At 40.4% G+C, this 24,301-nt stretch overlaps 1 protein-coding gene across 1 annotated transcript in view; it reads right to left on the bottom strand.

Moving 5' to 3' along the window:
* Nucleotides 1–1,021: 1,021 nt before the first annotated feature.
* Ppil4 (peptidylprolyl isomerase like 4) overlaps nt 1,022–24,301 on the bottom strand; it is a 34,366-nt gene continuing 11,086 nt past the window's right edge. The window contains exons 8-13 of the mRNA XM_052169475.1: nt 22,588–22,712; nt 19,254–19,320; nt 16,953–17,064; nt 13,688–13,784; nt 9,728–9,875; nt 1,022–2,680 (exon numbers count right to left, since the gene is read on the bottom strand). Of these exons, the coding sequence (XP_052025435.1) occupies nt 2,429–2,680; nt 9,728–9,875; nt 13,688–13,784; nt 16,953–17,064; nt 19,254–19,320; nt 22,588–22,712 (801 nt within the window). The 3' untranslated portion in view covers nt 1,022–2,428. The remainder of the gene's footprint in view (nt 2,681–9,727; nt 9,876–13,687; nt 13,785–16,952; nt 17,065–19,253; nt 19,321–22,587; nt 22,713–24,301) is intronic.

Raw genomic sequence — 24,301 nt, forward strand, 5'->3', positions numbered from 1 at the left:
GTCTCTGGAGGTTTAGACAGGAGGATCAGAAGTTCATCATCACACTCAGCTAGGTTTCAGGCCAGGCTGGGTTACAAATAACCCCATTAAAATAAAATAAAAATAAAAATAAAAATAAAATAAAATAGAAAAAAAAAAACAGCTGGTGAAAAAACCACAGCTTCTCAAAAGAAATCCTCATATATTGTCTTTGGGAATGTGAATTATTATAGCCATTATGAAAAACAGTAGAGATATTTTGGGGGGACAAACTTTGAAGATAGTACTACTATGATCCTGCATTATAACGGGTTTCAAGTCACATGCTGAAGGGCTGTCTGTGCTCCCAGTTCAGACACAGAATATTACAATACCACATCAATTACAACAGCTCAGACACAGAATAGATATATTTGCCTACCAATACAATAGAGAGAGAAAACTTGTCATATATATACAACAGGATATTGTTTATCCTCTAGGAAGGAAACTGTCATTTGCAACAGGATGACCCTGGATGACATTAACACTGAGTGATATAAGCAGGCACAGAAACATAAATTCTATGCAACCTCATTTTTATGGGAGTCTACAAAAGTCAAACTCAAGAATGAAATGACATCAGACCCTAGGGCAATGGTTGTCAACCTGTGGGTCTCAACCCCTCTGATGGCCAAATGACCTCTTCCCAGGGGTTGCCTAAGACTACTGGAAAACACAGATATTTACAATTCATAATAGCACCAAGATTACAGTTATGAAGAAGCAATGAAATAATTTTATGATTGGGGGTCACCACAACAGGAACTGAGGGGTGGCAGCATCAGGAGGGCTGGGAAGCACTGCCCTAGAGCACAGTGTTCTAGGATGAGGAATAAAGGAGGTTTGGGTCTAAGAGTAAAGTTTTTTACTAAATGAAAGCAAGAAATGTCTGGTAAGTATTACAGGGAGTATAAGCTACAATTAATAATAATGGATAGATTTCAATAATCCCTGAGAGCAAATTTTGGCCAAAAGAAAGGAAAAAAGTGATCTGACAAAATGTTTGTAAATGGATTTACTTGTTCCAGAGTACCGACATATATCAAACATATTACACCCCCATAAGCATATGAAATTACTGTCAAATACATAGGAAGAATAAAACAGCTTCTTATAATTTGCAATCAAGAATATGTTTTCCTTGAAATGCTTGGTGCATAAATTTTCTCCTTTCAATACTCCAGAGTTCTGACATGGAGTCTCGGCTGTCAACAGGAGGTGACCCCTCACTGCTTCCTGCTTGTCTTGTGCTTATTCTTGTAGAACATGTTTTAGATTCAGCTATGTGAGCAACACCTACAGTTCCATAGGCAGGATAGCTGTTTATTGGGGGGGGGGGGGAGAGGCAGGGAAGAGAGAGAGAGAGGGAGAAAGGGAGAGAGGGGGAGAGAGAGAGAGAGAGAGAGAGAGAGAGAGAGAGAGAGCGCCAAGTGTCTTCCTCAGTCTCTCACTGAGGAAAGGCCTCTCACTGCCTGGAGCTTCCCCGCCCCAGTCTCCCAGTGCTGGATTACTGCCATGCACTGGTACAGCTGTGTGTGTGGTAAGGATCTGAGCTCAGTCCTATGCTGGTGAAGAAGTACTGAACCAACTGAGCCATCTCCCCAGAAAAGATGCTAGCTGCTCCTGATGTAATTACACCTTTTCTATTGGTGGTCAAAATATGTACAATAATGGAGCCAATGTGCTCCAAGCAGTATGGTAGACTGATACTCTCATGGCTACCCCTGCCCCATACAAACTCACATACCAGGTAAATTATGGCAACCATAACTATAAATGCATTGAAAACTCAAACCACATGGCTAGATAGTGCCACGCCCAGTTGAAATGTTCACAGTGGCATTCCTTAGATAGCAAAAACTAACAAACAACCTAAAAGTCCATCAACAGATCAACCGCATTACATTCACAACTATGTAACAATAAAAATAAGTGGATTCTTAAAAAAAAAAGTCACAAAAGGAAACATACACTGTGCCTTTTGTATAAAATTCAAAAACATACAAAATGAACAACAGGGTAAACACAACTCAGAATAAGTCCTGCACGGAGAAGGGACATATAGAACTTTCAGTGAGTGACTCTCTTACCTCTTACGGTGCAGCCAGGTACACAAACACTTCCATTTTCTAAGTTTTATGTCTTTTATACAAGTTTATGGATTTATGACCTGAAATGATTCATTTTTAAAAGACCGAAACTATGAAAGATGTTAAATATGAACATTACCATGTATGTATAACAATAAAATTTGTATTAAAAAGTATACACAAAATGCCTCCCTCTCTTCCAGAGCCCCACACCGTCAGTGTAACCTGAAAGGCGACAACAGAGTCGGCTGTGCTGGCAGGAACTGAGTGCGTCTGGCCGGAGCAGACCTGCTCCATTCAGTCCGCCTCCTCTCTGCTCATCTGTACTTGGATTTTTCTTTATCTCTGGATTTCTTTGGGCTCCTGCTTCGGTCCGTCTTTCTGCCCCTTTCTCTCTCATAAGGGTCTGCCTGGTACTTGGATTTGTGGCTGTGGCTATAGTGCCCATCCCTTTCTCGAGATCTGCTACGACTGCGGTTCTGACGTCGCTCTCTCTTTTCATTCTTCTGCTTCTCCCAACAGCTTTCTTCGTCTTCATAATGGCCAAAACCCATTTCCCTGTAAATATCCTGTCAAAGCAATGCAGTGTTAAAGTCAGTCAGTAATTAGCAAGCCGCTGCAACAGCTCAAATTCATTTTATTGTTTACTTCTATGTTTTAGCAGGCTCAGCTATGACCCGAGCTGGTAATAAACTCATTCCTTTCATGGCCTCAGCTTCTCAGTCCCCTGTCCTAATGGTCCGTGTATATACTACCACTAATACTAGAGTCTCATAAACTGTATTAAAGTAAGTAACTCACAAGAGTTAACCATGTTTTAAAGGTCTAATTGGATTACATCTATTTCAGTTGACCTGAAAGATCAGTCTCAAAAACATGGAGCTGACGCAGCCACATCAACCCTGAAGAGGCCTTGATTTTTGTCCTAATGGAGTGTGCGGAATGAGCGCAGGGCTTCACACAAGCCAGACAAGTATTCCACAACACACCCAGCCCTAGCGCAAGGCCCAGTGTTCCAATAATATAAAGCCATTCTCCACTTCCCCAAAGTGTGGTTCCATCACTGCACTGCAGGGAAACTATTAAAGTGCCCTAATAATTCTACAAAGAAGATATCACTCAAATAACACAGTAGGAAGAGATTTAGGTTTATCAGTCAGACTATAATGAAAACAAACACGGCCAATGTTGGCCTGCACAAACCCACAATCCCCACCAGGCTGGGCTTCAACTCAGTCTGCAATCCAGGAAAGCCCTGAGCTCCTGATGCCCCCATCTCTACGTCCTAAGTAGCTGCAATTTGAGGCCTGTGTTGCCATGCCTAACTCACTAAAAATAAAACAAAACTTAGAAAAATCTGTGTTGGGGATCAAACTCAGGGCTTCTCGCATATTAAGCACACATTCTACTATTCCCCAGCCTGGTTAAAGTGTTTTATAATGTTATCTCTCTATATCTTCTAATATATTTTCTATGGTCAGACTGAGTTGATACATGATGTGTTAACTCTTACTTAGTATGTCAGACATTAAAGGTAGTGCATGCTTTTAATCCCAGCACTCTGGAGGCAGAAACAGGCGGATCTCTTGAGTTTAAGACTAGTCTGATATGCATAGCAAGCTCCAGGGTGACTTAGGAAACAGTGTATGCTGCCAGGAGAATACGGCGGTCTCTCTGGGCTGGAGGTGCAGAGGCGGACGGATCAGTGCGCTACTTGGCAAGGCTATGGCTCTCCGCTCAGTCTCCAGTTTGACTCCCCACACATGGATATTTGGAGAACTGAGACCCACTCTGACTACTTCAACTACTCAAGTTCCTGTACCTAGTAAAAACCTCAACATAAGACCACCTATGGAATTAAGGCATAAGGTGAAAAATTAAACAGACGAGTTTCTGAACTGAATAGCAAGGCAGCCATTCAACAAGCAACAATGTAAACAAACAAGTTAAAGCACCCTTCAGAAACCCAACTCTCCCAGCAAACAGCAGCGAACAGGAAAGTCTCAGCTACACTTACAGCTGAATTCCCGTTAGTAATTATGTCTTACTTACTTTAATGTACTTACAGGGAAAAGGTTAGAAAAATACATTTTAGAATCTAACACCTATACAGTTAAAATCTCCATAAATTATTTTAAAACTTGAGGGTGAGTGGGTGTGTCAGAGGATGACTCTCAGCAGGGACATTTCCTTCCACTTTGCAAAGGCTGGGTCCGCTCTGTCACCATTTCTGCTAGGTTGGAGTAGCATGTCCCCATGCTGGTCTTCAAGTTTCTGGGGGATTTTCCTGTTTCTCCTTTCCACATCAACACAGAAGTACAGAGATTACAGGTGTGTGACATAAACGCATGTTCTTTTGTTTTTCTTTTTAAAGGGAGGCTCAAGGGACTGAACCCGAGTCATTAGATTTGCATGGCAAGTACTTTAGACCAGATGAGCCATCACTTCAGACTCCTCCTTACTGCATTCCAAAAGAAAAGACTGCCACTGTAAAGTCTTAAGTAGTCAGAAAGGAGAAGCTAGGGAAACGCTCAGTCCTAAAGTGCGTGCACACGAGGACAGTGGTCTGAGTTCAGCCCTACAGCTCCCATGTGAACAGTGGGTGAGGTGGCATGTGCCTGTGATCCTAGCACAGCTGGAGCTGTGACAAACAGACCAGCCAATCAGTGAGCTATGAGCTCAGGTAGAAGACACTGCCTCAAAGAAAACAAGCTAGAGTACAACAGAGGAAGACACTTAACCTGAACATCCGGCCTCCACACACACACCACAAGTTATATATACACATACATATACATATATATATATATACACACATATATATATATATATATACACACATATATACTATATATACCTATACACACACACACATATACACAAACATACACAAAAAACTATAAATATACATTTAAAAATACTCACAAAGTAAGGTAAAAATGTTCCTAGTAGTGGGGAACTTAAAACATGCAGTCTTTCCATTTCTTTAAACCTATGATTATCTCCAACAGAACATTTATCTCAGGCCTGGATTCACTCACTGAAATAAACATAATTTGAATGCCTAGAGCTAAAAGCAACATGTGGAGTAGGGGCTTAAAAGGCTTTAGTGGAGAACATGTTAGACATTCATAGGAATGTAATATGACACCTATTTTAAAAGATTGGGGTGATCTAGAATGAAATTAACAGACATTAAGAAAGGGGTTGGGCTATGGAGATAGCTTAGTGGGACATGGCTTTTGGGCCAAGCACTGTGAGCTGGCAGAGACAGGGCAGCTCAAGTCTGTTGGCTACAGGTTGGTAGAGACCCTGCTGTAAAGGAGTAAGGTGGAGAGTGACAAGAGTATGACCTGACACCCCTGTAGTCTCCAGAGCAAACTCCCTGCACACACATGTACATATGTACTAAAATGCACCCGCACACATACAACATACATAAGAAATTTTGCAGAGGAGGGAGGAGACACTCTGGTTAGACCACCTGGAATACTGCACATGGGTCATTTCTATCAGAATGACAAAGGACGAAGGAAAGAGGAGTGAAAATATATTCCTGGAAAACAGCAATAGACTGTGAATCTGATCTAAATTATGGTTTCACTGCATACTATTCGTTAACAAGCCTCCTCCTCTGTCTTGTTGTAAACTGGAGGTAAAAGGTCTTACCTTACATTTTACAGACAAAATACCCTTTATTCCTTTTCTTTTTACGTATTTATTTGAGGAACATTTGAAGGAATGGACCAAAATAGTTTAAAATCTGAAACGGGATGTGAGTGATGACAATCTTTAAATAGCTAACAGACCTTAGAAAGGGGAGAGACCGTAGCTGTTAGACAACAGACATTGAGGGGCAGGAATGCAAGCTATCTATGAGTATTTATCAAATATATACTTACTAAAATAATTTAGATCTAGGAAGATATTGAATAGCTGCATTCAAATCTCCAGTACTCACACAGTCTCAAAAAATAAGATAGAAAGCTTACATAGGCAAATGTACTTGAACATCCATATTAACATATACACACACTCACACAGAGAGAGAGAGAGAGAGAGAGAGAGAGAGAGAGACCACTGTTAAATGAAGACCAACATAAAAGACATCATCCTCCACAAGAGAAGAAAAAGGGAATGGGACTCTTCAAACTCTTGACCTTCTTGCCTCAGATTCCCAAGCACTACAGTCATAGACGTGTGCTACCATAGTGTCATACAGTCATAGATGTGTGCTACCATAGTGTCATGCAGTCATAGACGTGTGCTACCATAGTGTCATGCAGTCATAGACGTGTGCTACCATAGTGTCCTACAGTCATAGATGTGTGCTACCATAGTGTCATACAGTTATAGACGTGTGCTACCATAGTGTCATACAGTTATAGACGTGTGCTACCATAGTGTCATACAGTCATAGATGTGTGCTACCATAGTGTCATACAGTCATAGACGTGTGCTACCATAGTGTCATACAGTCATAGATGTGTGCTACCATAGTGTCATAGACCATAGCGTCATGCAGTCATAGACGTGTGCTACCATAGTGTCATGCAGTCATAGACGTGTGCTACCATAATGTCAAGCAGTCATAGACGTGTGCTACCATAGTGTCATGCAGTCATAGATGTGTGCTACCATAGTGTCATGCAGTCATAGATGTGTGCTACCATAGTGTCATACAGTTATAGACGTGTGCTACCATAGTGTCATACAGTTATAGACGTGTGCTACCATAGTGTCCTACAGTCACAGACGTGTGCTACCATAGTGTCATGCAGTCATAGACGTGTGCTACCATAGTGTCATGCAGTCATAGACGTGTGCTACCATAGTGTCCTACAGTCATAGATGTGTGCTACCATAGTGTCATACAGTTATAGACGTGTGCTACCATAGTGTCATACAGTTATAGACGTGTGCTACCATAGTGTCATACAGTCATAGATGTGTGCTACCATAGTGTCATACAGTCATAGACGTGTGCTACCATAGTGTCATACAGTCATAGATGTGTGCTACCATAGTGTCATAGACCATAGCGTCATGCAGTCATAGACGTGTGCTACCATAGTGTCATGCAGTCATAGACGTGTGCTACCATAATGTCAAGCAGTCATAGACGTGTGCTACCATAGTGTCATGCAGTCATAGATGTGTGCTACCATAGTGTCATGCAGTCATAGATGTGTGCTACCATAGTGTCATACAGTTATAGACGTGTGCTACCATAGTGTCATACAGTTATAGACGTGTGCTACCATAGTGTCCTACAGTCACAGACGTGTGCTACCATAGTGTCATGCAGTCATAGACGTGTGCTACCATAGTGTCATATAGTTATAGACGTGTGCTACCACAGTGTCATACAGTCATAGATGTGTGCTACCATAGTGTTCAGTTAGATTTTATGTTTGAATCTTATTGTTACAACTACAAACTACTTAATCACACTACCTGGGAGGCAAAGACAAGCAGATCTCTGTGAGTTTGAAGACAGCCTGGCTTATATAATGAGTTCCAGGCCAGCTAGGGTTATACAGTAAGATCCTGTCTCAAAACAAAGCAAGCCACAAAACAAAGCTATAAAAAACAATGTTTTGCACAATCCATTAACATGAAATGGAAAATGAGACCCATTCCCTGAAATAGGAACTAGACCAATGTCACAGCCACAAGGAGACCTGTAGTGACCTTAAAGCTGCACCTTGACAGCACTAACTGAAGTAGTGATATCAGACAGGAAATGCTTACACACACTTGCCCACATTTATTGTAACAACCTGCCTGAGAAGAATCTCCTTCGTCAAAGAAGGAAACTGTGACTCAGTTAACTTGCCCAGGTCCTATCAATGGCAAGCAGTGAGAACCGTCACTCTTAACTCCTGACAGCGAGGCCCTGACTCTGCCACCCTAACACATCCGTGTCTCTGCTTCAGTCGTGCACTCCTGTGTTCCCTCCCGTCTCACCTCAGTCTACTGAGATCTTTCTCATTCACCAAGACATCTCAAATGACTAACATAAAATAAAATAAAAGCATGCAGCCAGGATGGAATGGCTTAACAAAGAGCTAAAATGGACTAGAAATTATTTCATTATTACTGTTTTAGGAAATATGCTGCTCAGGAGAGCTTTGGTGTGATGTTTAGTTTTGAGATTTACTTTTACATCTACGAAACAGACAGGACATAAAACTTCAAGGGCCAGCCAGAGGTAAGAGCTCATGGCTGTCATCCTATCAACTGGAAGGCAAAGGCAGCAGGATGAGTTCAAGGACAGCTGCTTCCATAAATCAAGTTCAAGGCCAACCAGGATCCCAGAGACACTGGCAGTAAACAAACAGAGCAAAGGAATCCTCAAGCCCAGTGTCAGGCAGTGCTGCACATTAGGTCCGTGCTGACCACCACCGTTCACTGTAGCACCATTCACAAAAGTAAGCTACAGGCACAACTAAGTGTCCAGCAACAGCGGAATGGATGAGGACAATGTGGACATCGTATGATATCTTGTGTGGTAAAAGCATGCAACTGGATAGTCATATTCAATAAATTAAGTCAGTCTCATGAAGACAAACTGTATAAGCCTTCTCTCATTTGTGGTTCTAGATTTTATACAGTCATGTACATATAGATTAAATATAGGAATGAATTGTATAAGGGAACAATGGGACTAATAGGAAGGGAGTGGAGGGAATACATAAAAAGATTTAAAATAAAATCAAGAGGCTGGAGAGGCTGGGCCTCAGATGGGAGTGCCGACTGGACAAGCCTGAGGAGCTGTGCTCAGAACCACATTAGGAAGCTGGGCAAAGTCACAAGCCCAGGGGAATGGAGGCAGGAGGACTGCTGGGGCTTTCTGGCTACCAACCTAGCTCCAGGTTCAGTGAGGGAGTAAGATGGTGAGTTTTAACAGAGGTCAGAGCCCTCCTCTGGCTTCCCCTGCAAGCATACACACACACACACATAGACACACTAACACAGGTACACACACACACACACACACACATATACACACACTAACACAGGTACACACACATAACTTCGTAACCTAGTCTGTAAAGTGTAAGGGGCCGTCAGAGGCTCAGCACTTCAGAGGATCCCCTGGTTGTCCAGAGGACCCATGCTCAGGTCCCATCACCCACATACGGTTGCCACGGAACTGCCTGTAACTCCAGCTCCAGGGACTCTAACACCCTCTTCTGACCTCCAATGGCAAGTACCACATATTTATAGGCATATGTTGATAATAATAATCATCATAATGATCATCATCATCATCATTTTAAAAGTATTGAGAAATTAAGCTAGCAATTGAGACGCAATTTTTCCACATAAACACATTAGCTTTTTAATGAAAATGAGTATCCACAGGTAAGGAGTCACTCTTGATTACAATGTAAAAGTATATAACAAATTATTCTAAAAACAATATTTATATCCTGTAGGATACATTCTTTAAAATTAAAGTCCATTATTCTGTGTGCCCATTCTACAGCTCAGAGTAGAAAATTACTATTCAAAACTATCCTTTACTTCCTAAATCACACTATAAAGATGCACTATACAAACTGTAAACTACTGATTTCTCCATATTTAAGCCTGAATATTAGAAATACCTGATTAGGGTTTTTGATTGGCATGTAGTCTTCATCTTCTTTTTCTTCGGAGCAGTGACGTGTTTTCTTTTTGTGTTTTTTACTTGTGTGTGCGTGACTTGATTTTGAGTCTTCTGCCTGCTCATCTAGTATAAGATCATATTTTGCACTGAAGCATTTAATTAAGGACAAACATATAAATGATGGATAAGAAGCAAGCCATAAGAAATATGGAAATAAGGGAGGCCATAAAGCTAAACGTAGCTTAAAGCAAATAGCATCTGAAAGCATAGAATACATTTCTAAAGCAGGTAACACGCTGTCTTCACTGCAGTCCAGAGAACTGGGACGGACCTGGGAACCAGCCCGTAATAACCACCAGGCAAAAGTTATAAGGAAAATCAAAACCAAAATACATGTGTCAATAATCAAAGACTTCATTTAAAAAGTGAGGCACACCATCAACTAAAGAAACCAAAGGTATTATATGTACCCCAAAGCTAGACACACTCTACATAAAAGGTGCATTGCATGACTCTCCTTAGGTCAGCTGTGAGAGGAGATAGCAATGAACAGTGATGATGTGAAAATTTTCATAAGAATTTATAGCAACTAAAACTATAAGCTACATGAACACAGATATACACATTAGAGCCATTTTTAGTTGTCAGAAAAATGGGGACAATATTTAAAAATATATAATACATTTCATTATCATAGAATGATGTAATATAAAAGGAGTTATTAATAATTATTTTTACATGTAATGAAGACCTATATGAAGATTAAAAGTGAAAAAAGTTTAAGTCAAACAATGTATGAGATCCCATGACTCAGGAGACAAAGCAGGCAGATTTCTGTGAGTTTGAGTTACTTGCAAGCTCCAGGCTAGCCAGAGTTACACAGTGAGTCCATCTCAAAAGAAGCAAGCAAACAAAACTACACAGACTGGAAAGGTAAGAGGTAAGAGTCTTGTTGCTCTTCTAGAGGATCAGTGTTCTGTTCCCAGCACATACATCAATTAGATAGACAACTGCCTATAACTCCAGCTCCAGAGATGTAACACTTCTGGCCTCTTCAAGTATCCACATTTATACATGTGCAGATACACACATAACACATAATTAAAAAAAAAAAACAACTTTTAAAAACGTCATGCTCATACTTGTAATCTCAGCTATTCAGAAAGAGGAGGAAAAGATGAGATTAGTCTAAGACTAGCCTGGGCTACAAAGTCAGACCCTGCCTGGGGAAATGATGGCGACCCCACATAATCATTAATTTTAACTTCAACAAACTCTTATTACAGATAAAGGATTGAAAGGAAAAAATGAAACGTATTATAAAGGTATATTTTATTTAGCTGATATAACTGCCATTCCTGAGGCTTACTGTCTCTATCTGCTAACCTAGGCCTAGTTCTAGAAGCTTCTAGCCTCAACACAATCTAATCTAGACCTAGAATTCACCCTTTCTTTTTCTGTCTGAGCTCTGGCTGGCTGATTCAACTCTGCCTCAAAACTCCTCTCTCACTCACCCAGGCTGGCTTCTCTCTCTGCCTGGCCTCACTAACTCTGGCAATGTGCTCTCCTCTCCGCTCCTCCCCACCTCACCTAGCTCGTTCTCTCTCCAACAGTCTCCCAGTAAAGCTGCCTCTGTCTTTTTTCTGCACGAACCCAAGTCTCTTCCTTTATCTCTTCTCTTAGACAGATCCTATTGTGTCAAATCTGATTTGTTACTTTGTCTGCCACTCAATTAGACAGGCCTTTCAAACAGGAGTGCTTCCTTCTACCTTCCTTGTCTGGGATTACAGGTGTGTACTAAGGGCGTGGCTGTATTTCAGCCAGAGAGATTACAGGTGTGTGCTAAGGGCGTGGCTGTATTCCAGCCAGAGAGATTAAAGGTGTGTGCTAAGGCTGAACCACACCACAACTAGAAACAGGTTTTTTTTTTAGTAAATAACACAATTTTGGGGTTCACATGTGATCAAATATCCTGCAACAAAGCACCATTTGTGTATGTACAGAAGTGAGCAAATCTTTGCTAAATGTTATATGAACTGTGTCACTAAACTGGTAATTGTAATTGAAGCTAAGGATGTAATGCAGCACTGTGGTAGTGCTTCCTATCATTCTGAAACCCCTCAGTTTGATACTAGCACAACAGTAATAATAATGTTTTAAATCAGAAATAATGTAATTTCTCTAATATAATATAAAGCCTAGACTAAAATAAAGCATACACAGGGCATGGGGGCACACGCCTTTAATCTAGGCACTTGGGAGGCAGGGGCAAGCAGATCTCTAGTGAGCTTAAGACTAGCCTGGTCTACATAGTGAGTTCTAAGATACATAGTAAGACCCTGTCTTAAAAAATAAGCTAAGAGAAAGAGCAGAACCAGTGTACAAATAATCGCGGTCTCCGCGGTGGCCTCTGAGAAGGTTGGGTCTGCAGCATAGGAAGTGGGGAAGCCTAACATAAAAGTGCCACTGCAGCTGCATCCGGGACTGAAGTCAACACGGCCATGTTCTTTAGGACCAAAATGTAATGTCTGTCTTCACATACACACCCACAGCTTTCTGAATGATGGGAAAGAAAACAGTCCCAAGGGCTGGGGTATATAGCTCGATTAGTAGAGCAGTTGCCCAACATTCTTAAAACACCGCAGTGCTACAAACTTAATGAAATATACTGACTTCCTTACCTCTGTGGTAAGCATCTCTACTTTATGCCCTACACATCCTTGATTTGTCCTGTCCAATCTAAGTGGTCAGTCAAAGTTCCCTTTGAAATCAAAGTAACACTTGCACATGCTCACCTATGCCTTTTGTGACTGCAAGCTTTAATCTTATCCCCTCTAATATCCTTTGTTAAAGACTGGCCTCAGCTTGCTGGTCTGGCTGCCTGTGAAGACTCAGGGTGATGCTGTCGGCACCCTTCAGATACATCCCAAAGCTTTGTGCAGTGCAGACAGGCAGCACTTTAAATAAAGCATGAGTATCATCTAAAGGCTAACCTGATACTCAACCTCCTTGATGAATACTTGGAGAAGACATGCCTATGTAACACAGAAAAGAGAGCCTCTTTTCATCAACAGAAACTAGGAAACAAAGATACCTTTTTCCAAAGATGATCAGCAAAGAAATGAGCTTTGCAATGTGTGGTGTGATAGATTTAAAATGGGAAAGTCAGTTATAGTGGCGCAAATAGAAACAACATAATATGAGCAGTATGTTTCACTGCTTTTTAACTTGTCACAACTTGGAAGAACCTGAATTACATGGTCCAGTCAATAGATTTCTTTTTAATCCTATAAATGTCAACTCTTGTACTGAACAGGAAGGTGCCCTAGACAAAAATTTAGCAAAAGGATTTAGCAAATCTTTGTTGTTAGAATGACAATGTATAGGGCTGGAGAGATGGCTCAGTGGTTAAGAGCACTGACTGTTCTTCCCAAGGTCCTCAGTTCAAATCCCAGAAACCACATGGTGGCTTATATAACCATTTATAATGAAATCTGACACCTTCTTCTGGAGTGTCTGAAGACAGCTACAATGTACTCTCATATAATAAATAAATCTTCAAAAAAAAAAAAAGACAATGTATTATACAGAAGAAAAGAATCTAATCATGTGACAGAGAACTAATTTTGTTATCTAAATAAGAAAATTAAATATAAGAGAATGATTAACACAAGGATATCCTATAGAAAGGAATTTAAAACATTAGTATATATAAAATTAACAAATTTATTTTCTGGAGATCATCTGAGAAAAGTGGGTAAGAAACTAAGGTATTTATCATAAAATAGGAGGTACAATATTTAGGCCTAAGGTTTCTTTCAAATCTAACTTTCTCCATAATACAAAGTATACTGAAAAAGCCAAGTCTACGGGAATGCTGACCAGCTGTGACAACAAACTGTCCCTCACACACGACCTACGCTGTGCAGCCCGTGCACACGGTTCGTGTAAAGGATACTCTTGTTTGGGCTTTACTTTTTCTTTCAGAACCAAATTGGCTGGTTTATCCTGTTCCTTTTCATACTCCTTGAAATCACTCTTGGTATATTTCCCACCTATTTTTTAAAAGAAAAAGGGGTTAGCATCACATAATGATACACTAACAATTTTACAAAACACAAAGGGCTACTTAGGAAAGGCACACATTGGGAGGAAGGACTTAAAAAGCCTAAAGCCTGGCTCTGCGGGTACTTTAGTTCCAGTTTCCTTGGTAGTTATATGCTGCCACCTAATGACGTGTGTGAATATTACAACATCCAACTGAAACAAACGGCCCTGCCACACAGTTCCAGCAGAGCCATTAACCTAAGCCCTCTTAAAGGAAACAAAGCACATGGCCACACTGTGGTCACTTCCTCCTGTGAGAGACCAGCTTCCAGTGGCTTCCAAGCGACAACCCTGTTCACTGATATCTCCATTCTGAACCCCATAAGGTGCCACAGCCTACTATTGACCACCAAACAGTCCCATATATTTCTTATTTTCAAAGTGCAGTAAAGTCATGGAAAAAAAAATTATAAATGGTCTAAAAAAGGTAATCTTGTGGCTGCAGTGATGGCTCCACAGTAAAGATCAAGGTCTTGTAGAGGACCTGGGTTCAATTCCAAGTACCTATATGACGGCCCATAACCATCTGTAACTCCAGTTCCAGGGGATCTAATACTGTGGCCTCTGCCACATACATACACATAGTACACATACATACATTGAGATAAAATATTCAGATATATAAAATAAGAATAAATCTTTAAAATAAGAAAACCAATAATCGCAATTTTTCTGGTAAAATTTAGCATTACATGTGAAACCTGTTTTCTGCTGATGTTACTTTGTTGTTTTTCTGAGACAGGGTCTTAACTATCTAGCCAACTAGCCTGGAAGTGGCTATGTTAAGAAAGCTGGCCTTTCTGAGTTCAAGGCCAGCCTGGTCTACAGAGTAAGTTTCAGGACAGCCGGCCTATACAACTCACAGAAATCTGCCTGCCTCTGCGTCTCCAATGCACAACTCTAAGTGAAACCTTTTTAAAATATTATAAAAGGATCTTTTTAAACTCAGCTAGAAATACAGTTCAGTGATAGGACACATGTTTAGCATCTGTGAGACCACACACACACACACACACACACATACACGCACACGCGCGCGCGCGCAAAAGCAAGCTAACCAGATAAAAAATTCACAACTAGCGTGGGGAGTTAACACTTCTAAGTACTCAGAAGACTAACAGGAGAATATTAAGTTTGAGACCAATCTAGACTCCACAGAAAAACTGCCTTACAGCCACTGCAGTACAGTGAGCTCCACAGAGGCAGTGGACGGGCACTGGGCGGCCCTGGGCCTCGTGGAGGAAAATCAACTAAACATGGGCAAAGGAGATCCTAAGAAGCCGAGAGGCAAAAGGTCCTCATTGGCATTCTGTGTGCAGACCTGCCGGGAGGAGCACAGGAAGCACCAGGATGCTCCTGACAACGTCTTAGAGTTCTCCAGGAAGCCCTCAGAGGTGGAAGACCACGGGTGCTGAAGAAAAGGGGAAATTTGAAGATATGGCAACAGCTGACAAGGCTCGTTATGAAAGAGAAATGAAAACCTGTATTCCCCCCCCCCCAAAAGGAAACCAAAAAGAAGTTCAAGGACCCCAGTGCACCCAAGAGACCCTTCTTGTTCTGTTCTGTGCACCGCCCCAAAACCAAAGGCGAGCGAGCGAGCATCCTGGCTTATCCACTGGCGATGCTGCAGAGAAATGAGGAGAGACGTGGAATGAGGCGGCAGTGGACAGCAAGCAGCCCTACGAGAAGGCGGCCGCTGAGCTGAAGGAGAAGGGTGAGGACATTGCTGCCTACAGAGATAACGGAAAACCTGATGGAAAAGGGCGGTGGTCAAGGCTGAGAAGAGCAAGGAAAAGCAGAAAGAGGAAGATGAGGAGGAGGATGAAGAGGATGAGGAAGACGAGGAAGGTGAGGAAGTTGGTTCTAGCGCAGTTTTTTCTTGTCTATAAAGCTATTAACCCACCTGTACACAACTCACTCCTTTTAAAGAAAAAAAACTGAAATGTAAGGCTGTGTAAGATTTCTTTTAAACTGTAGTGTCTTTTTTTTTGTATAGTTAACACACTACTGAATGTGTCTTTAGATAGCTCTGTCCTGGTGGTATTTTCCTTGCCTGGTATAGTCTGGGGGTTGTAAATTGGCATGGAAATTTAAAGCAGGTTCTTGTTGGTTCACAGCAAAATAATTTTTTTTTTCTTTTGGTTTTATTTTTGGGTTTTTTCCCCCATCTTCAGCTGTCTCTGATGCAACTTATACAAAGTTAATTGTTCTATTAACTGAATACCACGCTGTAATTGCAAAAAAAAAAAAAAAAGCCACTGTTTTGTTGACATTCTGAATGCTTCTAATACAATTTTTTACTAAAAAAAAAAAAAAAAAAAAAAAAAGAAGAAAAACTGTCTCAAAAAATTTTTAAATTCAATTTTAATTTTCAAAGTTTAAACTAAAAAATATATAATAATAAGATAATTTAAAAAATAAGCTCATGTTCTAGCATGTGACAGATCCAAACTTAAGTTTAGCATGCCTCTATCAAGGACTTACATATAGGTATACAGCAACTGCGAGAAATGTCTCACATACAGGATTATAGCCCATGGAGGAGTTCAGACATGCACACGCAGTGGAAGACTGAGAGCCACTGCAAAGAACCCATGTACCAGCAAACATACGCATATTAAATGATCTCTGGAGACCCATTATCAACCGGGACTTCAAGACACTAAGTATATAATCTGCATGACACTGCAAGACGCTAAGTATATAACCAGGCATGTATACAAAGAATGGCTGTAGAAAGAACATACAACTGGTTACTTTTGGGAAGAGAAATTGAGTACAAGAGGAGTAAAAGATATACAACAAAAACAATAAACTTTTAAAAGGTTTGTATCTAAAAGAATCAAATCATCAGAAAGTCATAATTATTTCATCAGTAGAGGTCTTCAATAATTTAAATAACTTACAATATAAGTAAACATTAAAGATATTTTCATTCATCAACACATATACTCACATCCTAAATTACCTGAATTCTATTAACATTTCTCTTAATTAACAGCACTTAATTAGAACACATTGATGTACACACACACACACACACACACACATATCCACACACACAGACCCCAAAAGCAGAAAAGCAGAATAGTGGTAAAGGAGATAAACCAACGTACCTTTTCCTTTCCATTTAACCTTTGCAACAGACTGGCTAAAATCCACATGTATTCTCCTGTCATCTATAAGTACATTATCCATTTTGAAGAATGCTTTCTCACAGTCTTCTTCCTATTAGTGATGATAAAAACTCAAATGTGAATGCTTTCAGGAGAGATTTCTGCAGCTAGATCAAATACTATGAATACAAAAAGGCTGTTACTACTAAAACTGATATTCAAATACTTCTTAATACACCAGATATTAAATAATCGTTTGAGGCTCCATCTATTTATAATCTTCATTATCTCAAAACAACAAAACAAAAATGAAAAAAAAAAGTTAGAGGACTCACACTGTAAGATGTCTAACGTGAGCACAGTGTCAGCACCTAGAACTAGACTAAAGCACATATGAATGCCTGGTTTATGACAAAGATGGCCCCATAGAGCTCTGGGAACAGGAAGACCTTTATTTTCAGTGGGGCTGGGTCACATGAATATCCAAAGTTAGACAATGAAATACAATGTAATCCATATTGGGACAGACAAATCACAGACCCCTATAGAAACAATCTACTAAAGTGGTTTATGAAAACAGTACAGAGGGGCTGCGGAGACAGGTGGCTTAGCAGGTTCTTGCTTTGCTGCTTCTGCAGAGGACCCATGTTTGGTTAGCAGCACCGTTAGCCCACTCATAAGTCCAATTTTAGTGAGTGCAGAGCTCACTTATGGCCTACAAGGGCACCATACATGGTGCACATGCATATATGTAGACAAAACACTCACACATAAAATTAAAATACATAAAGCTTAAAAGGCAATACAGAGACTATTCTCATGTTTTTAGAGTGAGCAGGTTTTTTTAGAGGCCACTTAGAGAAAATGTTAACAAATGAAACTAAATAGGTACTTCATCTAAGGGGCACATTTGGACCAGTAAGGCGATGCAGAGGGCTGCTGTGCTTGCCACACATGCCTAACAACCTGGGTTTTATCCCTCCAATCAACAGAAAGGCCGGGCATGATGGTGCTCATCTACAGTCGCAGCACTTCCACGGCAAGATGGAGGCAGACACAGGAGACTCTTGGAAGCCTAGAGTCAGCTTGCTTACAGCACAGCAGAAACAAACACCTGGAACCTTGCCTTAGAATAAGATGGAAGAACCAACTCCCACAAATTGTCCTCTGACCTCCACTTGTGGGCTGTCATACGCGTGTACCCCCACATATTAATAACAATATTATTAAGCTTGGATTTTGAGTTTGGTTTTTTGTTATATGAGTGGTGCCCTGAATGCACGTGTGTGCACTGTGGGAAACCCTGCTAAGTAAGGTTGAAGTTTATCGTTGACCTTCTGGGGCTCGGTGCATAATGGAGGACTAAGAGTTGCACATATTACATACAGAAAAATGAGGCAATGCTCGACTTGAAGCAAGCACTTGGCCAACCAAGCTGTGCTCACTAAGAGAGGTCTAGCAGCAGCCATCTGATCCAGCCTGATCCAGTCCTCTCACTGTACACTGAGGAGGGAAAGCCTTGGGAAGAAGCTGACTAAGTGAGCACTGCCCAGTAGCTGGCTAGTAACTGAGCCTAGATCTTAACACTCCACCATTTCTCTTTCTGGTACTCAGTTATATAATTAACAGTATATGAAGGACTTTTTCAAAGACAATTTTGTTCAGGCAGCTGAACCTATAGTAAACAGACATTAATATCAGTAGCTGCTGAATTTATTTCTAATGTAAAGTTAAAATAGTTAATCTTCTCAGATGCCTAAAGAAAAGCACGACCCTAGAAACTGAAGAAAGAACTACAGTTTTTCATCTTCAAGACGACTCGGAGGCAGAGAGCCAAGTGCAGTGGTGCACACCAGTAATCCCAGACACATGGAAACAGGAAGATAACAAGTATGACATTAGCCAAGGCAAAAACGTACATAAAAGGGCTGGGGAGATGGCTCAGCGGTTAAGAGGACTGACTGCTCTTCCAAAGGTCCTGAGTTCAAATCCCAGCAACCACATGGTAGCTCACAACCATCCATAAAGAGATCTGATGCCCTCTTCTGGTATGTCTGAAGACAGCGACAGTGTCTTTAGATATAATAATAAAATCTCTAGGCCAAAGAGAGCAGGGCCAGAGTGAGCGGAGGTCAACGAGAGCGAACAGAGGTCCTGAATTCAAATTCCCAGCAACCACAAAATGGCTCACAACCATCAGTACAGCTACAGAGTACTCATATGCATAAAATAAACAAATAAGTCTTTAAAAAAAAGTAAATAAGAAAAACTAGAATTTGGTATATTTAGATTATGACATACCTTTTCAAATTCAATAAAAGCATAACATAGGGACTCTCCTGTTTTCCAATCCCGGATAACTTCACAACTGAAAAAAAAATTTTTTTTTTTAAGTCACTTAAAAAAAGAAAGCAAGCAAAGAAACCATTTGCTCTAATTCACCACACCAGAACAAAATAAGCCAGCTATTAAACACACAGAACTCTATGGCTCCAGGCCCAATTCTATTTAAACACATATATACATAGCTTATCAATCCAGTAAGCCAACTATCTAAATTCTATTCCAAATACAAAAACTGGGGGGAGGGGGCTTCCTTTGAACAAAAATAAACTGCTAAATTATTTTCATTTTAAAATTATTTTAGGGGCTAGAGAGATGGCTCAGCGGTTAAGAGCACTGACAGCTCTTCCAAATGTCCTGAGTTCAAATCCCAGCAACCACATGGTGGCTCACAACCATCCGTAATGAGACCTAATGCTCTCTTCTGATGTGTCTGAAGACAGCTACAGTGTACTTACATATAATAATAAATACATCTTTTAAAAAAAATAAAAAATAAAATAAAATAAAATAATTTTATTTTTATTTTATGTTTACATTTCTGATTTTAGATTTCTGAGATAAGGTCTTCTGGGTATCCCTGGTTGACCTGGTAATTTCAAAATCACAGCAAAGATTAAAGATTTGTGTAATGCGTACTGAGATTAAAGGTGCATACTATCATGGATAGTAAAATCTTTAAATCCTAAGTCTTTTTTAGTCCAAACAGAAAAGACTTAAATATCTGTTACATGTATAAGTTCTTAGTATGTCTATGCTTTGGAATTTGTCACAAGGATCCACTCTGTAGCCTTGGCTAGTCTGGAACTCAGCATGTAAACCAGGCTGGCCTTAATCACAGAGATCTCCCTGCTACCGCCTCCCAAGTACTGTAATTAAAGGCACAAGTCACCATGGTTTGGGCTTAGGCTCAAATTTAATACTGTAAGACAGTTTCCATACAGAACTGATTTATCAAGAAGGTGGAGTAGAGAGCAGCTGGCTTGTCTCTCTGTGCGTCATGATAGAAACCATTTTATAAACATTAAATGAAAGCATGCTAGACATAGCACATATATTAAGCAGTTAGAAAAGTTTCTGTACTGGTTCTGTGTGTTTTGCGTTAACAATACAGGGAAGGAGCTGTGAGCTCGCTCAGAAGGGAAAGCCACGTGCTCCTGAGACTGGCGAGCTGAGGCTACCCCCCAGCACCTACGTGGGAGAAGGAGAGAACCATCTACTTCGAGCCGTCCTCTGAGCTCCATATGTACCCAATAAATAAATGTATATATTTTCTAAAAATCCAGGAACAGTTTATGTTTACGATGGTGATGGTGATGACAAATGATGGTGACGGCCGGAGAGATGACTCTGGTTGAGAGCACTTGCTGTTCTGCCAAAGGACTCAAGTCCTATTTCCAGCCACCCTGTGGGCAACTCACAACTATGCACAACTCTATGTCAGGACCTACCTGGCGCCCTCTTCTACCCTCCAAGGACGCCTCCACACATGTGGCATATACTCACACAAGACACACATGTACTTTTAAAAATAGTAATAAATATTTAAAGTCAAATAGTCAATGATAAAAACATCAAAAAAAATTTTTTTAATCTATTTACTTAATTTATGTGAGTGCACTTCAGACACAGCAGAAGAGGGCATCGGATCCCATTACCATGTAGGTGCTGGGAATTGAACTCAGGACCTCTGGAAGAAGAGCAGTAGGTATTCTTAACCTATGAGTTATCTTTCTAGCCCAAGAAAAAAATTTAAATTAATTTATTTTTGTTTTTATTTGATGTTTTGTCTGCATGTATATCTATGCGAGGGTGTAGTTATAGGCAGTTGTGAGACACTATGTGGGCTCTAGGAGTTGAACCCAAGTCCTCTGGAAGAGCAGTCAGTGCTCTTAAACACTAGGCATCTCTCCAGCTCAAGAAAAAAAATTAATTGGGGTAGTATGGTAGTTTATAAATTAATTGGGGTAGTGTGGTAGTTTATAAATTAATTGGGGTAGTGTGGTAGTTTATAAAATGCTTGCTCTGAGTTCAAGGGGCCCAAGTCTGCAGTGATGAAAGCTTGTAATCACAGCACTGAAGGGGTGGGAATGGGTGGGTCCCTAGGATTCAGGTGTGGCCGGCCAGTAGAGCCTACCTGGTGAGCTCTAGCCAGCAAGAAATACAACTTCAATAAATAAATAAATAAATAAATAAATAAATAAAAATTTTAAAAGGTAGACACCTCTTGAGGAAGACAGCCAAGCCTGTCTTCTGCCCTCTATACATCTGCACATGCAAAATAAAAATACACCCACAACCCACAACAACAAACCACAATTCTTCTTTTCTGAGATATGATGCATAATGAGACTATGTCTTAAAAGACTAGTACACACACACACACACACACTCACTCTCTCTCTCTCTCTCTCTCTCACACTCATACACACACACACACACACACACACACACACACACACGGATGCACACATAGCGTAACTGATAAAGTATTGGCCAAGTATTCAAGAAGCCCTGGGCACAAACCACAGGAGCACAGACACTGAGTGCGGTGGGCACCTCTAATCCTAGCACAGAGGTGGTCGAGGTGAAGGATCAGAGGGTTTAAAGTCATGTTTGGCTACATGATGAGTTTAAAAAATATATACATAAATTTGGATAATTTCATTCTGACAGACCCTGATAGTTTTAGGAGCTAAATTAAATGAGTAAGTATTTTAAATATTAAATAAGGTTGAGAATATGATAGAAGTAGTCTTAAACAGCTCAACTCATATTCTATTGTGAAAATTTATGCTAGGAATTGAAGAATCACTCAAATATTAAATTAAATTAATGTGTCTGAAAGCACACTTCTCTTTCCAACATGTTGAAACATTTACTTGTAAAATCACCAGTATGAATTCATCAAAGGGGGTAGGACAATGTCTTAGAGGTCGAGAACTTGCTTAACATGCATGATGACCTAGGTTTGATCCCCAGACCCACAAAAAATAAAATAAAATAAAAAGTAAATTTAAAGATTCACTCAAAATTGACAGACTCACCAAAAATGTGTAATTAAAAAGCCCCTGCTGAATGTGGTAACATGTAGCTTTAAGTCTTAACAGTCAGGAAGCAGAGGTAGGCAGATCTCAAGTTCAAGGCCACTATGTGGCAAGGTGCTGGCCAGTCAAGGCTATATAATATCTACAAGACCCTATTTAAAAAGACAAAGCAGAAAACAAGCACCACACCAATCAATTAATACCCAGATATTTCCAAATTTCTCTTTTACTAATCCTGGGATTACCTTCTTATTGGCCCAAATCTTGAGAATATTATCTCCAAGTCCTCATCTGTGGTCACTGGATTCAATTTACACACAAACAGCACATTTTCTGGAGGTTTAATATCTGCATCAGGTAAGTCTCCCACCTAGAGTTACAAATAATCAAGCATACAAATCAATTCCTTTAGTTTCTATTCCAAATATTTTTGTCCAAGCCCACAACACTAGTTTCCTAAAACCATCTAAATTTACACAATGAACTATAGTTTCAGGGTGAAAAAAAAAATCTAAAAATATTTCGGGGCCAGAGGATATCATCTGGAGCAAAGTGCTTGCAGTCAAGCCCAATGACATGAGATCAAGTCCAAGGACTCACGTAAGTCAGAACATGTCCAAAAACGGAGTCATGTGAGGAGGTTTCTGAGTGTTTGTGAGAAAACACTAAGAAGCCGAGCTAAGAGTCTTGTTACAAATCCAGACCTATCCTGGCTTCAAACACCAATTATACCATGTTTTCTTTTTTTAAGTATCTGACACATTATTTGTAGAGCATAGGTTATGAAGAATAACAGTAAAGACTGCTGAGTCTAGCTCAGTGGTAACAGCACCTGCCATCAAGCCTGATGGCCTAAGTTGGACCTCAGGAGACACAGACAACCAAGTCCTGTATGTTGTTCTCTGACCTTTAGATATGCACCTAACTAACACACAACCTCACACACAATAAAAATTAAACGTTTTAAAATTAATTAAAAACTATTCCTAAGAACAAATACACTCCCTTAGTTCCATTGTCCTACTTCTCTCTCTCTCTCTCTCTCTCTCTCTCTCTCTCTCTCTCTCTCTCTCACACACACACACACACACACACACACACACACAAAATAAAAATTACAAGTTTTTTATTTTCTTTTTTGGCTATTCTGTTTCATAACTCTAATGTTTACCCCATACATCAAGTAATATATTTAGTTTTGCTTGTTACTGATTTTTGAAAAGTGATTATGTAAAATCTAGTCTTCAAGTCTTCAGTGATTTGTAATACCCAATTCTTTCCAGACTGCTTTTCAATCACAATTTCTACATAGTTTTCTCTCTTATATTCTCAACTTTAAGCCTTTTACTTTATCCAAACTAAAGCCAAGATCAAAGTCCGCTGCTGTAGCAGTCTCTCTCTCCCTGGGGTGTGCTGGGTGTGCTTCCTCCTAAGGAGACCACAGAGGGCATCGGGGAGGTAGAACCACAATGACAATGATACACTCACTTCCCACAACCACTGAGGGCAACAATATCCCTTTACATACATGTCTTAACACTGAGATAGTTATGTGAAGAATTACTGACTGAATAAACACACCAAAAAGAAGACCTTGAAATTTAGAAACATAAATCTGCTCAACCTTCTGAGGCCGGCCAATGGTGACAGCAGCCTGTTAGCTATGCCCAATGAAAAGCATCACAATCAGGCATGACGGCACACATCTGGCATCCAAGATGCCTGGCCGGCTGATGAACCTAGGAAACTGAGCCTAACTATGGAAGCACAGTAAGAAAAGCATCATAACACAAGGAGAAAAACCAAATCAGCAGAAATCCAAAACTGAGAGAAAGGAGGACAAGTAAGAAAAGTTAGTGGGAAGGGATGCAGGGGGCTGAAGAGCCGGCCAGCTGCAGTGGGGAAGGATGCAGGGGGCTGAAGAGCCGGCCAGCTGCAGTGGGGAAGGATGCAGGGGGC

Source organism: Apodemus sylvaticus, chromosome 23 (assembly GCF_947179515.1).
Source record: "Apodemus sylvaticus chromosome 23, mApoSyl1.1, whole genome shotgun sequence".
NCBI lineage: Eukaryota > Metazoa > Chordata > Mammalia > Rodentia > Muridae > Apodemus > Apodemus sylvaticus.